The 17,407-nt window shown below is 44.1% G+C and overlaps 1 protein-coding gene across 1 annotated transcript in view; it reads right to left on the bottom strand.

The window, feature by feature from the left end:
- DENND2D (DENN domain containing 2D) overlaps positions 1 to 7,314 on the bottom strand; it is a 55,809-nt gene extending 48,495 nt beyond the window's left edge. The window contains exon 1 of the mRNA XM_053243369.1: positions 6,981 to 7,314. Coding sequence (XP_053099344.1) covers positions 6,981 to 7,044 — 64 coding nt within the window. The 5' untranslated portion in view covers positions 7,045 to 7,314. The remainder of the gene's footprint in view (positions 1 to 6,980) is intronic.
- Positions 7,315 to 17,407: the final 10,093 nt, after the last annotated feature.

The following is a 17,407-nucleotide window of genomic DNA, read 5'->3' as shown; positions in this document are numbered from 1 at the left end:
GCTTCTGGATGATTGGCCTTGTGGAATTGTCACAGAATGCAGTGGGTATCGAGTGACAAGTTTTTAACCATCCCTTGCTCAGAGCAGGATCATGAGTAACCAATCAGAGAATGTCTCCTGATTTGAAAAAGGCAAGTCCAGAACAGAACATCATAAATACATACAACATCTTCCATGGGCAGGGAATTCTGCCTGATGTAGAGATGCAGCAGAAGAAATATAATTCCACCCAATCACACAGAGGAAGCTGATTGGGAAGAGTCAAGGTCAGATCAGTCAATCATGCAAGAACACAGTCATCACCTCTGTGTGGATGAATACTTTGGACTCACACTAGAAGTACTCTCAGAGCACACTGTTTGAGAATTACTGCTTTGGAATCACAGCTTGAAGCCTGGCAGCACAATCTGGAGGTTATATTTTAAACATAGAAAGCTGTCTTATACCGAGTCAGACCATTGGTTCATCTAACTCAGTATTGTCTACATAGACTGCCAGCGGCTTCTCCAAGGTTTCAGGTAGGAGTCCCTCTCAGCCCTATTTTGGAGATGCCAAGGAGGGAATTTTAGACCTTCTGCATGCAAGCATACAGGTGCTCTTCCCAGATCGCCCCCATCCCCTAAAGTGAATATCTTACAGTGCTCACACATGTAGTCCGAGGTGTATGACATTTAAGTGTATACTATCAGTGTAAGCTAAGTGTATACTGCCTTCAAATGGCAGAATGCATTGCAAACAATAAATAAGGAGAAAAGTGCATCATGCCAGAGGTCCCTGAAGGGCGAGGAATATGATATGCACACACCAAGATACTGCTAGTACAAGAATGAAATGTACTTGTGGAATAAGATGTTATGCAAGCAACCTTGGAAAAATTGATCTCATACACAGAACTAGAAATTCTCCCCATCTTTTATCTGTTGCTGACAATCTTGAATGGTACTTCTGTTTATTTTGGACATGATTCAACCAAAGCATGGGTCAAAGGCTGCAATCTTAAGCACACTTTCTAGGAAGTACGTCCCACAGAAGTTATAGGACTTCTGAGTAAAAATGTTTGGGACTGTACTGTAAATCTTTCCAGCTGAAATCAATATAATTGACTGGAGCTTATCTCTGGCTTGTAAAATAACAATAATTCCATTATTACTATTACTGTATATTTAGTTATTCCCATCAACTAAATAATACATGCTTTTCTGCAAAAGCACAGTGGGAAACCCTCTCTGTACCTTGGAGCACATAACATCCTAACCCTTGGAAAATTCATGCAAGCATTAAAACCCTTTTAAATTTCAAACCATAATACCATATGAGCTGTTTCTTCCTTTAAAAATGGCCACACACTTTAGAATGCCCCAGGATTTTGAGGCAGTTGAGTTGAGTAATCAGGTGACCTGCACATTTGTTCTAACGCTTCTCTGCCACTAGCTTTTGAAGTTTTATAGTTTTCTGTACAGGTGTTTGGTTACTGAGCTGAGGAGTTTTACCACAACAGGAAAGCTACTTTTGTTACTTTTTGGTCTTAATAAAAGGGGTGTGTGTGTGTTCGTTCATTCTCTCTTCAATGGATCCACGCAGCCAGAGGTGCACCTAGGTAATTTTGGAGCCTGGACCTGAAGGCCTTTGGAGGGCCCCCAATCCCCTCTCTAAATTAAGCATAATCCCTACACACACACACACACACACACACACACAGTGTGACACATACAGTATTTTTAACCCATGGGTTCTTGAGGGCACGAACAGCAACTGAACTCACAAGAATGTAAGAATATAAAACAGGTATATTTATGCAAATATGCATTAGCAGAAACATTTCATTTCAGCACGCAACTTAACATATTCCCATCCCACATATTTCTTTCCCCGCTCTGTCTCTAAAGAGGATTTGGGGGCCCCCAGGGAGTGTGGAGGCACTGCACTTGCACCCAGAAGCCCAGGGGTAAGAGTGCCTCTGCACACAACCCCCGCCCCAAGGATTTTATGAGCACCTAAGCTGTTAGGACTCATCAAGTACAGTTCCTCACAAAAGAATAACCACAATTGTGTAAGACAGGTTGGGTGCAGGAATGAAAGATCAACACCACCCAGGAAATAAACTAGCTTCAGTGCAGCTAGAAAGGAAACTGAGTAAACAGCAATCGCATGGCATATGTTACAACAGTTCCAGCAGCAACTCTACATACAGTTAGCAAAAGGCTTTATCTTTCAGATTCTGCTTTTGGCTGCTGCAGCAACTTTATTCAAGTCTTTTAAAGCAACAAATTCAAAGAAGCATATAGGTAGCAGCAGAAATAAAGTGGGTGTAATCGGGCCTCTGCTTCATGCTAGGGATTTGTACTTCTTCTGATCAGCCCTTGAAGCCAGTAACAGCCAGTTTCAGGTTGTTACTATGGGACTGTTGCTTTATGAAACGTTCAGAGTTTTTACCCAGTAATCTTGAGCAAATCTGAGAAGAATTAGTTCCCACAGTGATGTGCAAGCCACATACACATCAGCAGCAGTGTTCCCTCCAAGAGAGATTCCTAGATGTTGCAGACTACAACTCCCACAATCCCCAGCCAAAGGCCTTTGTAGCTGGGGACGCTGGGAGTTGTAGTGAACAACAACTGGGTATCCCTCTTAGAGGGAACACTGATCAGCAGTGTGACTAATGTGTGTAGCCAGAAATGTACACCTCCCATATCTCTAAGATCTCCTTTTTGCATTTAAATGACCATAGTTTATAGAAATCTAGAATATCTTCAGTTCTCAGAAAAAAGTTTACAAGAGTTAAAAATGTGTTTCCATAATTTTTAAATGTGAGTTTCTTTTCTTTAATTTTTTTTTTACCAAACACAAGCTGAGCCAGATTGTGTTAGTTATGTCATTTCTTCAGACATTCACACACACTTCTCTCTCCCAGTTCCAGACACAAACAAATTATTTGTACTTTTGAGGAGGAAAGAACTTGTCCAATGGGCCTCGTGCAATCAGCATGGCAACTTCTGTGGAACAGCAATCCATCACTTTGGGCATATACTTGGAAAAGCAGTATATATAATAAATAAAATCAGTGACAGTTTGGAAGTTGTGCAGTGAATGTAGGCACAATTTTTTTTATTTCCGTAAAAATGACTATCACATTCTCAAAGCCCTTCTCACTACCTTTAAAGAACTGTCTGAACTAAAATTTTACTGCATATTTATTGTGAAGTCATCTGAATTTAACATGCATTGACCAGCAATGGTCTGCACCAAGCTGCTGGAAATCAATGTAGCCCCAAGTTATCGCCCTTCTGAGCCATCTGAGAGTTAAGAGTAATGAAACAGCTGAGTGTAATTCACAAACTCTGCAACACTATTACAACTTCTACTCCCCATCCACGTATCTCCATGTTGACAAGGTTTGGCAAACCTAGTATCTGCAATGCCACATGGCCCTGAGAACGGTTTACTGTGATATAAATGGACATATTTGTTGCTCAAATACTTCACCAATGAGATAAATGCAAACAAAAGACTGAAACAAGCTGGGGTGACTCTAGAACAACTAGTTTTGGGGGAGCAAAGGGGTGGCAAAGAACATTATTAGGGGAATGAGGATTTTGCTATACATTAAATACTTACGGGGTAAGGTAATTAATGTTGTTAGTCTATTTATCTTATTAATGAAGGTTGATTGACATTTTCAAACTTATTCAGAAAAATGGGCCAGATTTATCACGCACCAGCCACTTCTGGTCTGATGCTGACGGGGCCACAAGAGGGTATGCTGCCACCCCACGCCAGCGATTCTGGACATGGCACCAGCGGGGGAAATGAGATGGGGGGGGTAAGAGCACCCTCCCTCCTGCTTAAAGGTAAACCACCACCCCACCGCCGAACTGGCCATACATGCCTAGCCTGAACCAAAGGCTAAAATGAGAAGAACGAATATGAATCTAGCCACCTAATGGCACAGCGGGGAAATGCTTGACTAACAAGCAGAAGGCTGCTGGTTAATCCCTGCTGGTATTATATTGGGCAGCAGCAATATAGGAAGATACTGAAAGGCATCATCTCATGCTGCACAGGAGGCGGCAATGGTAAACCTCTCCTGTATTCTACCAAAAGAAAACCACAGGGCTCTGTGGGCACCAGGAGTCAAAATCGACTTGATGGCACACTTTACTTTTACCTAATATGAATCTAAAAACATGTTCATTTTACATGCCACAAAGGGAGTTGGATTCAGTATTTCTAGAGGGGCATGAGACAGAGGAAAATAGTTTGCACCAATAGGTGCATCCAACAGCCTAAGAAGCAAAAATTCAACTCTGGATTTCACCCGGATTTTAAGCATCTCCTTGCTTAGCCCACCCAGATGCGCCCAGATTTCAGCTTTCATTAAAAAAAAACCACAAACACACAACTAAGCTCTAGCCCTTGTAGAATCGAAGCTAAGGAGCAAAACGTGCAGTCTCTATTCAGCTCAAACATTATTTTCAAGCCGATTTGCATAATATGCAAATTAGACACCCGGATTTGGAAAGCCAGAATATGGCAACCCTATACAGGAAAAACCCCTTCTATGTTTTCCTTAGGCAGGTGACTTTGCAGATAATTAGAGCATTAAACTGCCTGTTCCAGGTCATAGGATGGGCGTGAATATTCATAAGTGGATATAGAAGGAGCAGCTGCTGAATTGAGTTACTGCTTTAATAGCTATAACTGGAAGTTAACCATTTTCCAGAAGCCAGCCTTTCCCATAAACTTATCTGTATGGAAGTTCACCATTCATAAACAGTTTTTATGTGCATACCTATCAGGTGAAAATGTGACACACTCTCTCACCTTTCTTTGGTGCCTTATTTTGTATTCATGCACCATTTTTTATTTTTATTATGGCTAGGGGCCTCAAAAGCTGAAAGGGTCCTGGGCCTCTCTGAACCTCTAAGAGGTTCTAGTCCTTAGTTCCATGAACATCAGCCTGTTAGTCAGTCACCCACAAGTACTAAGAGCCCAGTTCAGTAATTTACTGTGATGGAGTCTATGGCAGAGCAGATGCACCCCCTCTCATACACTGGAGAAAGTGGTACAGTAGTTCAGGAAGCCTTTCTTTGACCAAGAACAACACAGACAGGAGCAGGGATTGTTAGCACACTCACTCCTTCTAGCTACTCAAAGCCAGTCCATCTTGCACTGCCTCAGAACCATTCCACACAATACACAGTGCAAACCCCAACCTGTCACCCAAACAGTCAATCTGTGTACTCTCCAGGAAGTGGGAATTTGTTTGCAAACACGTTTGTCATGTTCACAGTTTTTTTAGTGTACACCTAAAAGTATAATGTGTGAAGAGGCTTTTATTTTAATGCACAGACTTTTACTGCTCTGAAGAGATCTGCATGTAACATTTGGGAAACAGTAATGCTGTACCTCAGTATGAAAGGCTTAAGGAGTCACCTGTATGAGACTGCAAAGCGGCAACTATTGACATTATGACAGTATTTTCCCCTCTGAAAACCAGCTCCAGGCAGGCATCAGAGCTACATCTAAACTTTCACTGCCTCCAGTCCTCACATTTTATATCTTGCTTTGCCTCTTCTACTTTCTTGCTAGACATTGGGTGGGTTTGGGCTTCAAATTCTGATCTGGTATGTTAGGGGTATCTTATGTATAACTCCCTGGGGAGCAGCTCTGTTCTTCATCAGCCTAACTACATTATTGAGGCACCCAGCTATGTCCATAAAAATATGATTGTGTTTTTGTATTATGCCAGCCCATCAACAGAACTTGTCTTTGTATACATGGCAGTTCCACCGCCTAACTTAGAAACCACCACCATGATATTGCACTGTAGTGTATTGTCCTCAGCAGGGCCAATCAGAGGGGGGCCCAGGATGGCCATTTGGCTTGGGCCTCAAGCTCAAAGACGGCCTCAAACGTAGGCATTAGTTAATTTTTTGGCATATGTTTAATTTCATAACCTGTTTTTATGTGCATCCCTATCAGATGAAGATGTGACACTCTCACCTTTTTGGTGCCTTGTTTTGTTTTCATGCATCATCATTATTTATTTTTATTATGGCTGGGGCCTCAAAAGCTGAAAGGGTCCTGGGCCTCTCTGAAACTCCAAGAGGCCCTTGTCCTCAGTTCCATGAACATCAACCTGTCAGTCAGTCACCCACAAACACTAAGGGCCCAGTTCAATCATTTACTGTGATGGTCTTAGTTACGAAAGAGCAGGTGCACCACGTCTACCACACAGACAGCATCACAGGGGATGTGGGCCTTCCCCATTTTGTGTTCTTTCCCCCCTTGTCACTTTTCTGAGGAGGAAGACATGTGCAAAGTAGACATCTGTGTGGCTGCTTGTCTTGTAGTGAGGGGGTGCTCCTCCTGGTTCACTGTCACACAAAAACTCTCACCAGCCCAGCATGTGCACCGAGCCTACTTTGACTTGGAGAGTGGACTCACTCCAGTTCATCAGGTTGCCAAATGGACACACTGACTGTTGGTTGCAAACTGGAAATTATTTCCCCGTTCCCACACGCAGTTATTTCCCAGTTCCCACAAGCCACATGCTTAAAAGGCGACTTTCCCGTTTAAGAAGTCACTCACTAAGCAATGGGAAGAGGAGGGGCAGGCGGCGATGCGGGACTTTCCAATCCCTGCATCTGCTGGAGGGGCGGGGGTAGAAGCAGCCGGCCGGGAATGGGACTAGCGGATCTGATCCCAGGGGCGTGCCTCGTTTTGCTACTGACTGACTGGAAGTTGTTTAGAAGTTCACACTTGCGACAGGAATGGGCCCGATCTTGGGGGGTTGGGGGTTGGAGGGCGCGTTTGCTCGCAGGAGTGGAAATCGGGAGCGGGGGGGGGGAGACCTGTCAGTCACAGCCGAGGGACTCGTGCGGGCGGGGAGGGCTGGGCAGCAGCCGATTAGAGGAGCGGGGACCGGCGACCGACTGACGGGGGCTTGGAAGAGCGGCTTGCGCAATGCCGCCTCTGCTTACCTCTTTTGGACGATCTCCTGCGCAGGCTGTTTCGGAAAAAGTGGCTGATCTTCTCCGCCGTCATGCCGTGCGCCGCTCAGCTCCCCGCCTGCGCCAGTCCACAACCCCGGGCGGCTCTCTGCTTCAGCGGGCACCGGGCTTCCGCCTCTTCCGCGCTTGCTTGCCTGCCTGCCTGCCTGCTACCTCCTTCCTTGTGGTCACGCTTTCACTTTCGGCGCGGTTGGAAAACGTGGAGAAGAATCACGCACCTGCGGGAGTGCTGCTGGAGAGGTCGTCGGGGTCGGATCGCGCAGCGCACCTGGGGCTGGGAGGAGCTCCGCTTCTTCACGGAGAGGAGGAGGAAGGGAATTGCTGACAGGGGAGCAGCAGCCCCTGGAGGAGGGAGTAGGAACACCTGAAGGAGGGAGGGAGAGAGATATACTCTGCCTGCCCGGATTGGTTGTGGAGTTGGTGTGTCAGGGCCTTCGGTGTAGGCAACAGCGTCATTTAAACCCACGTGTAGAGCCGTGCGTCACTGCACCCAAGGGTACGCTAATGATGCTGCATGTCTTCTTGTGTTATATTTCCTTACAGTTTTTTCAGACTGTTTTTCAACAAAAATGTCCACAAGGCGGTTTACAAACAAAATTAATCATACAAGTAACAAATAAACCCTGTTGCACTTAAATCCATCCAAGTGAAACAATACGTTCAAAACTACTTCCAACGAACTGTCAAACTATCTCGGCGAATTCTCAAGCGCAAATGCAGTGTACAACATTCAAAGAAGAAGGTCAGTAAAAATCCAGGAAGGGATGCAGGTTTCATATGTATGCATATTACATTTTCAGAGTTGCTAGCTACTTCCTAATTTTTAAACGATTACGGCATTTTTGTGGCTTAAAACATTTTCAGATTTTCTCTTGAGATACGAAATCACGTAAAGAGTTGCTCTGAGAAATCGAGGAAGGCTTAGGCTGTGACATAAAAGGATCTCAGTTTGTTAACAAAAAGATGTCTTAACATGTATTTTAGGTTTATTCTGTATTTTATACTTGTAATCCTTTTGACTAACCAAGGACTAATGTGACATGCTCAATTAAACACTAGGGATGTGCACAGAACCGTGGTGGGGAGGCTCGAAGGCGGTGGGGGTGCTGCTTTAAGAGAGGGGGAGGGTGCACTTACTCCTCCTGCCGCTTTTCCCCTGACGCTGTCCGGTTTTTTAAAAAGCCCACCAGGGTGGCAGCATATCTCCCTGCTGCCCCATTGCCCCCATTTCCCAGATATGACTGGATATGTCTCTGACACACCAGCACATACACGGGCGTGCACAGGCACATCAGAGACTTTTGGTCATATCCGGAAAACGGGGGCAACGGGGCGGCAGGGAAGTATGCTGCTGCCCTGATGGACTTTTTTTAAAAAACGGATGCCGGTGGGGGAACGGACGCCGGTGGGGGGGAAGCGGCGGGAAAGGTTAGTGCACTCTCCCTTGCTCTTAAAGCTAGACACCCCTCGCCGTTGATCCGGTGGAACCACCGGTTGTTTGAACCAGTTCCGTGCACATCCCTATTAAACACTGGTCATCATTAATATATTAAGAAGAGCCCTGCTGGATCAGGCCCAAGGCCTATCTAGTCCAGCATCCTGTTACGCACAGTGGCCCACCAGATGCTGATGGAAGCCATATTGTTATGGATTTTGTTTTTCTGAGAGGGGCAGGTTCTTTCTTAAATGTTAGCATTTTGGACTGAGACCATGACATCAAGAAACACATCTGTCCATGGGTGAAAACTGTTAATGATGGATGAAACACAAGAAAGAAAACCAATGTGCATTCCAGTCAATGTAGGTTTTCATAGTTGCATTATTGACGGACTGATGCAAAGCCAAATGTAAACTCTGCATGTAAAAAAACCACACATTTCCAGTTGAGTGTGGATTTTTAAGGCTGTCTCTGTCTGCAAAAGAATAGAACAATGTTTCTTACTCCCTCCTGTTTTCAGAAAAGAGTCCTTTATGTACTGGCAGTAGAGCTGAGCAGAATTCCAAGTACTAAAGTTTTTAGTTTGAGGAACCAACAGAAAGCTCTTTCTGGGGGGATAAAGGCCGCTCACAGTGTGAAAGAAGAATGGTCCCCTTACAGGACATGTCTTGTGCCCACTGGGCTGGCAGCCAAGGCAGCAGCAGAATGTACAAAGATGTCATTCCCCATGGATGCTCACAAGAAACAATTAAAAGGGAGATATTCCTTCAGAACCAATTAGCAGAAGCTGGGACATTTTCTGCAAACTGCATACTCCCTCAGAGAAATTACCTTGTTCTCTGGGTGAATACAGTGTATGTACATGGGTGGACATATGCTTTGTGGCAGCTTATATGTTTTAGAATCTCTTGAACACCAAAAACTCTGAAAGTATAACTTGGCATGGTAACTGATGTTCACCTTGACCTCTTTGGGTTTAAGACTACAAAGAATCATGCTACATCAGACCAAAGGTCCATCCAGTACAGCATCCTGTTTTCCACACTGGCCAACCAGATTATCCAAGAAGCCCAGAAGCAGGTCGTATAGCCCTAAATAATGCCTGAATATCATCCTCCCTACACACCATAGAGGTACAGGTGTGTTACTATTGCACTCCAGTAATGCCTAACGACCACTGGAATATGAGGGGTGGTCAGGTGCAGTGTTCCCTCAACCGGAACCCCAAGATGTTGACTACAACTCCCAGAATCCCCAGCTGCAATGGCTTTTGCTTGGGGATTATGGGAGTTGTAGTCAACATCATCTGAATCTGTTAGAGGGAACACTGGCCAGGTGTCTGGTTTATTTGAGGTGAGGTGCGGAGATTATGATCCATTATGCTTACACTATTTTACTTGTTTCATTTTATTGCTCTCTTGTTTTTTTACCAAATGTAATCAAAGCAGCATACAGATATCAACAATAAGATTAATATTTTAAAATAACATCTGACTTATCATACACAAACAGCTTAAAAAAACCAAAAAACAGCAAAAAGATATCACATACAAATATTTGTTGGGAATAAAAAGGTTCTCAAAACCTGTACAACAGCAAGGAGGAGCTTGCTGGATCGTTGTGGAGCAGGAGCTTCATAACTGTGGCGCCTCCACCACCAAGACCCTGTTACTGGTACTCACCAATTGAATGTCCAGCAAGCATGGGCCAGAGAGAAATCAGGATCCCAAAAGGTCTCTTTAAGGCTTGAGAAGGTTAATATGGGCAAAGGTGGTCCTCAGGATCATCTGGTCCCAAACTTCTTAGGGCTTAAAAGGCTAATAACAGCACTTTAAATTGAGCCTGGAAATGGTTAGCAAACCAATGCAGTTGGTATAGGATTGATGTGATGTGCTTTGATTGCAGTGATTCTGTCAGCATTCTGGCAGCTGCATTTTGTTCTGTTTCTAGTCTCCAAACTGGCTTTAAAGATGGCCCCATGTAAGAGTACGATGTGCAAGAAGAAGATATGTAGCAAAGAAAACTAAGCAAAATGAGAATAGATCCTGCTAATACCACTTTGGGTTTCATATTTTCTGAATGACAGTATACTAGAACTGCAGAGGGTATGGGAACAATCAGCCAAAGTTAAATTCCATTGATCTGAATGAGTGAATTAAGCACCTGCATTATTAAGTCCTTAACTTTGGCTCGATTGTGCCTTATATATTATGCATTACATTATCTATCTATCTATCTATCTATCTATCTATCTTCTGAACTTTATTACATATGTTGCACCATTTTCTGTCCCTTTCCTAATGAACCATAATGTTTTTGTTTGCCTTTGTAATGCTACTAAGATATTGAGTTGATATTTTCTGGTGCTGTTCACAATGGCCATCATCCTGACTAACAAAGCAAAGGAAGTGTCAATGCAGCTGCTAATGCAGCACAGGTGCTCATGCATGCACACACAGGGAGTGTTTTTTTCTGAGCTCCCCTTCAGCACAAATTTGCATATGCTAATTTTATATAATAACATGCACATTTTGGTATACATAGAAATGCAATGCATCATGGCCTTGAAGAAAAGTTGACTCGCCGCTTATTTGGTTTGAGATCATAGAGAGCTGGTTCTCATTCTCAAAGTGGTGCAATCTGTCCCTAATTTAAACATCATATGTCAGCACCTTGTGGGGCTTTTGTTTTGTTTTGTTTTTGAGGAAAGCAAACCTTATATAAGAGTAAAAGAGTTACTGAGTCCTAGTGTGGGGGGAAACTAAGGTTGCAGACCATATTTTTCCAGACTATCTGAAAAATATTCTGTGGTGTTGGCTCCTTCTGTTGCTACCTGCCTGCTCCTACTTCTCCAGTGATACTGCAGCCTGCTGCCTCTGTGTAACATCTGTGGGGAGTGTGTGTGGAACTGGGACCAGGGGTGAGTGGCTCAGCAGTTCCTGAATTTTATAGGAACCCTGCCTCTCAATCTGCTAGAAGCCCAGCAGAGGAGATGAAGAGCCTGAGAAGGTTATTGGAGCCAACAGGATTCCAAGAAGCCTTGGAGGGATTTAGAGTTGCTGGTGACCCTGTTGGCACTCTCGTGGAGAACTGGGACAATCATCTCACCAGGGCAGTGGATACGATTGCTCCTAAGTGTCCTCTCCAACCTGCTTCAAAACTGACCCCTTGGTACATGGAAGAACTAAGGGGGCTGAAGCAGCGAGGTAGATTACTAGGGCGCAAGTGGAGAAAGATTCAACTCAAATCCAACAGATTATTACATAGAGCACATTTGAAGATCTATGCTCAGGTGATACGTGTGGCAAAGAAGCGATTCTTTTCCTCCCATATCACGTCCGCAAGTTCACATCCAGCGGACTTATTCAGGGTAGTGAAGGGGCTGACGTGTGCCTCTTCCCCCTGAATCAGTACTTGGAACCAACAATTACCTGCTGTGACGTTTTAAATGATTTTTTGTGGACAAAATCTCTTGTATTCAGACTGACTTGGATTAAAACTCCACAATTGTTACAGAGTCTGATGACGAGGTGTCCAGCAACTCCTCTTATATGATGACCCTGGATCAGTTTCAGTTTGTGATTCCTGAGGACAAGTTGCTTGGAATGGTGCGGCCTACCACCTGCCCTCTTGATCCTTGCCTGAAATGGCTTATAGTATCTGACAGAGAGGCTGTTGTAGAGGGCCTGGAAGAGATTATAAATGTTTCTCTGAGGGAGGGCATGATGTCTCTTTGTCTTAAGGAGGCAATTATTAGACCACTTCTAAACAAGCCTGCTTTGGATCCCTTGGAGTTAAACAACTACAGGGCTGTCTCTAACCTTCCATGGCTGGGCAAGGTGATCGAGAAGGTGGTGGCCTCCCAGCTCTGGGTCATCTAGGAGAGACCATATTACTCCTGTGTTGAAAGAAGTACACTGGCGGCCAATACGTTTCCAGGCAAAATACAAGGAGCTGGTAATTACCTATAAAGCCCTAAACAGCTTAGGCCCTGGGTATTTAAGATGATGATAATGATGATGATGATGATTGATGATTAATAATAATTTATTTTCTATACCACCCTTCCAAAAATGGCTCAGGGCGGTTTACACAGAGAAATAATAAATAAACAAATAAGATGGCTCCCTGTCCCCAAAGGGCTCACATTCTAAAAAGAAACATAAGACAGACACCAGCAACAGTCACTGGAGGTACTGTGCTGGGGGTGGATAGGGCCAGTTACTCTCCCCCTGCTAAATAAAGAGAATCACCACGGTAAAAGGTGCCTCTTTGCCCAGTTAGCAGGGGATAATGTCTTCACCGTGAGCCCCACCACATGTTGAGATCATCTGAGAGGTTCGTCTGCAGTTGCTGCCAACTCGTCTGGAGGCTACTTGTGGGAACGGACCTTCTCTGTTGCTGCCCCTGGACTTTGGAATGCGCTTCCTGTTGAAATAAGAGCCTCCCCATCTCTGGCAAATTTTTAAAAGGCACTGAAGACTCATTTATTCACCTCTTTTAATTCGATTTATAGTTTTAATATTTTAATGTTGGGTTGTAAATTATTTTTAATGTTAATGATTTTAATGTTTAAATTATTTTAAATGTAAACCACCCAGAGATGCATGTTTTGGGCAGTATAGAAATATGTTAAATAAATAAATATTATTCTTCCTTCTGCCCTTTACTTTTTAGCCTACTTTCCAGTAGGCTTATGAGATCACCAGGCATTTTGTGTGTCTGTGTGTGTGCCCCCCTCCCACATCAACTTCGCAATGCCTGGACCAATATGAACCAAATCAGGTACAGTCGTAGGGACACACAGTGACACCTCAATGGTGTATTTTGTGGTGATGTCATCCCCCCGATCCAAGATGGTGGACACAACTTGGCTGCTGGTGCAAGAAAGTGCAGGGTGGAGATTGGAGGAGCAGGAGGTACTCAGTCACACAGGCGGCAACTCAGATATGAGCCTCCCTTCCCGTTCACATCACATGGGGTGGGACTGGCTGGCTTTTTTCTCTGCCAGATTTGGGCACTGCAGCAGCCAGGGGGCAGGGCCAAGCAACATGACAGCACATGAGGCTCTCTGTTCATTTGTTGGTGCACTTGGTGCTCAGAAAGGTTACTGGACAAAAACAAGTACTGGATTAAACTCGGACAGACCATTTAAATAGAGGACTTTCTGGGTGAAAAGAGCACATGTGATCACCCTACAACTAAACTAACTCAGCTAGTTACTCCAAGGTCATTTTGAAACGGCAAGGTCTTGTGGTGACACAGGACATCACAAATCTACAATCAAGTCTTCCGACTTCTTTAAATTACCAGTTTCCCAATTCAAATTTCACCACCTACAGTTGCTTTTTGCACCCCCAGGGATCTATATTGGGACCAGTGTCTTTTAATTTATTCATAAATGATCTAGAAGTTGGGGTAAGCAGTGACATTGTCAAATTTGCAGATGACACTATACTATTTAGGGTAGTGGAACCTAAAACAGATTGTGAAGAGCTCCCAAAGAATCTCTCCAGATTGGGGGAGTGGGTGACAAAATGGCAAATGCAGTTCAATGTTGCATATTGGGGCAAAAAAACCCCAGCTTCACATATACACTGATGGGATTCGAGCTGTTGGTGACTGACCAGGAGAGGGATCTTGGGGTCACGGTGGACAGCTTGTTGAAAGCGTTGATTCAATGTGAGGCAGCTGTGAAAAAAGCCAATTCCATGCTAGGGATCATTAGGAAAGGGATTGAAAATAAAACTGCTAGTATTATAATGCCCTTACAGTTATCTCTCACCAGTCGTGGTTTTCCCAGTCATGGTTTTGAGTATCTGCGACTAGGAAATTGTGACCGGTCTTGACAACCGCAACCCAAGTATCTCTGGTTTGGCAAGATTTTTTAGTGAATTGAGGGGGTTCCCACAACTGAGGGGGGAGGTTCCAAGGTTCAATCTGCTCATTCCTCTTGCTGAACCTGCCAAGGATCACTCCTCATGATTTAAAGCAACTGAGTGGTTTTTGGGGGTTCAAAAGTGCCTTTGAGTGATTTTGGGGGGTTCAAAATTTTCCAGAGGTTCAATTTGCTCACTCCTCTCACTTATTCTTGGTAATTTTAAGGGATTCCGGGTGATTTGGGGCAATTTTTTGGTATTTTTTCTTTGATTCTTTTGGTCTGTTCACAACCGCAGTTCCCCTTACCCCCTGTTTCCTATTGATTTCAATTGCTTGCCAACTGCAAATTTGCCAATGACAAGGTTTTGCCAGAATGGAACCCTTGCGGTTGGCCAGGGATGATTGTATACACAACTATGGTGCGGCCACACTTGGAATACTGTGTACAGTTCTGGTCACCATACCTTAAGAAGGACATTGTAAAACTGGAAAAGGTGCAGAAGAGGGCAACCAAGATGATCAGGGGCCTAGGACACTTTCCTTACAAGGCAAGGCTACAACACTTGGGGCTTTTTAATTTAGAAAAAAGATGACTGAGGGGACATGATAGAGGTCTATAAAATCATGCATGGTGTGGAGAAAGTTAATAAGATAATTTTTTCTTCCTATCTTATAACACTTGAACTAGGGCTCATCCCATTAAACTGGTTGCCAAGAAATTTAGGACCAACAAAAGGAAGTACTTTTTCACACAACTCATAATCAGCTTGTGGAATTCTCTGCCACAAAACAGCCAACAGCCTGGATGGCTTTAAGAGGGATTTGGATAAATTAAAGGAGGAGAGGACTATCAATGGCTACCAGTCTGAGGACTATAGCCAGGCCGCCTCCAGCCTCAGAGACAGGATGCCTCTGAATACAAGTTGCAGGGGAGTAACAGCAGGAGAAAGGGCGTGCCCTCAACTCCTGCCTGTAGGCTTCGCAGTGGCACCTGGTGGGCTACTGTGTGAAACAAGACACGACTAGATGGGCCTTGGGCCTGATCCAGCAAGGCTGTTCTTATGTTCTTAAAGCATTCGCACAATACAAGTACTGTAGTTTTTTCACTGGGGAAAGAACAATATCGGACCTCTGAAAAGTATACAGTATACTGTGCTTGATTGGCCAGCAAACCCGCCTGACCTGACCCCATAGAGAATCTATGGGGCATTGCCAAGAGAAGGATGAGAGACATGAGACCAAACAATGCAGAATTGCTGAAGGCCGCTAATGAAGCATCCTGGTCTTCCATAACACCTCATCAGTGCCACAGGCTGATAGCATCCATGCCACGCTGCATTGAGGCAGTAATTGCTGCAAAAGGGGCCCAAACCAAGTACTGAATACATATGCATGCTTATACTTTTCAGAGGTCCGATATTGTTCTGTTCTTCAATCCTTGTCTTCTTGGTTCCATGTAATATTCTAATTTTCTGAGGTTGTGGATTTGGGGTTTTCATGAGCTGTACGCCATGATCATCACAATTATAACAAATTAAGGCTTGACTTATCTCGCTTTGCATGTAATGCGTCTGTCCCATATATCAGTTTCACCTTTTAATTTGCATTACTGAAATTAATGGACTTTTGCACGATATTCTAATTTTCCGAGTTTCACCTGTATACACACACACACACACACACACACACGTGTGTGTGTGTGTGTATACAGGTGAAACTCGGAAAATTAGAATATCGTGCAAAACATCATCCTAAATTATTTTTAAAAGGTTTTGTAAATTTTGGACGTTGCAAGTCATTTAATGGTACTAGAGAAAGACATGCTGTTCTGGTAGCTCCAGGTCTTAACACTCACATCATTTTCAGAGGATGAATACAACGAAGGAAGCCTGGGTGTGTGCATGGCTGGGGGAGTCAGTCATGTGACTTGCCTCTGCCCCCTCCCCAAGTCAGTGGGCCCCCAGTCTCCCCTTGCCCTATTATAGTTACGCCCCTGAATTTGAGGTCCAACTTTGTACTCTCCCTACATCATGCTGGTTCCTCCTATGGACTGAATACAAAAAGGCTGCCATGAACAAAAAGTCCTTGTTATTGTTGGGCTGTCTTGTTTGTCTGTCACTACTCTGATATGGCACGAAGAGCTTTATAATGAAATATTTTGTGCCTCGCCAGTCAGGAATAATGAACTAAAGTAGGGGTTCCAAACCTTGGGTCACCTTTGGCCATTGTGGCGGGCGATTATGGGAGTTGCAGTCCATCAACATCTGGGAATAGAAAAGGAAGTACTTTTTCACACAACATATAAGTAACCTATGGAATTCTCTGCCATGGGATGTGGAGCTGGCCATTAGCTTGGATGGCTTTAAAAGGGGCTTAGGCAAATTCATGGAGGGCAGGTCTATCAATGGCTATTAGTCTGATGTCTATAGGCCACTTCCAGTCTTGAAATCAAGATGCCTCTAAATATCGGATGCAGGTGAGCAACAGCAGGAGAGTGGGGAAGGCCCTCAACCACTTCTTGCCTGTGGGCTCCCCAGAGGTATCTGGTAGGCCACTGTGTGAAACAGGACGCTGGACTGGATGGGCCTTGCACCTGATCCAGCAGGGCTGTTCTTATGTTGTTATGGGGATACTGTCAGATTCCCTGTGGTAGAGGACAACTCAGCAACAGCTTAGATCCTGAAGTCAGGCAGATCCTATGATAGTATGCAATATTATCAAGGCTTGCTCCAGGCTTTAGTAGCTGCATTGGCAGACAGCTACCATACAATACATTGTTTGTGGCTGTTGTTTTGAATGTTATTGTTTTTTTAAAAAGCTGTTGTAAGCCACTTCGAGTGTTTTGAAATAGAAAGTAGGGTATGCATATTTTAAAAGCATAAAATAATAAACAATAAATCTGCAGTATGATGGAGGGCACCTAGATTATCTTTATATCTAGAATGTTTTCATGTGTGATGCTAGAAGAACCTTTCAGCTTCTCACATGCTAATTGTGAGTGCATATGGAAATTACCAATGCAGGACAGAAAGTGTAGAGTGAAAGGGAGCCAATTTTAAATTGGATCTCCATTCTAGCC

This window comes from Hemicordylus capensis, chromosome 4 (assembly GCF_027244095.1).
Source record: "Hemicordylus capensis ecotype Gifberg chromosome 4, rHemCap1.1.pri, whole genome shotgun sequence".
Lineage (NCBI taxonomy): Eukaryota > Metazoa > Chordata > Lepidosauria > Squamata > Cordylidae > Hemicordylus > Hemicordylus capensis.
This window is presented reverse-complemented; position numbering and strand designations above follow the sequence as displayed.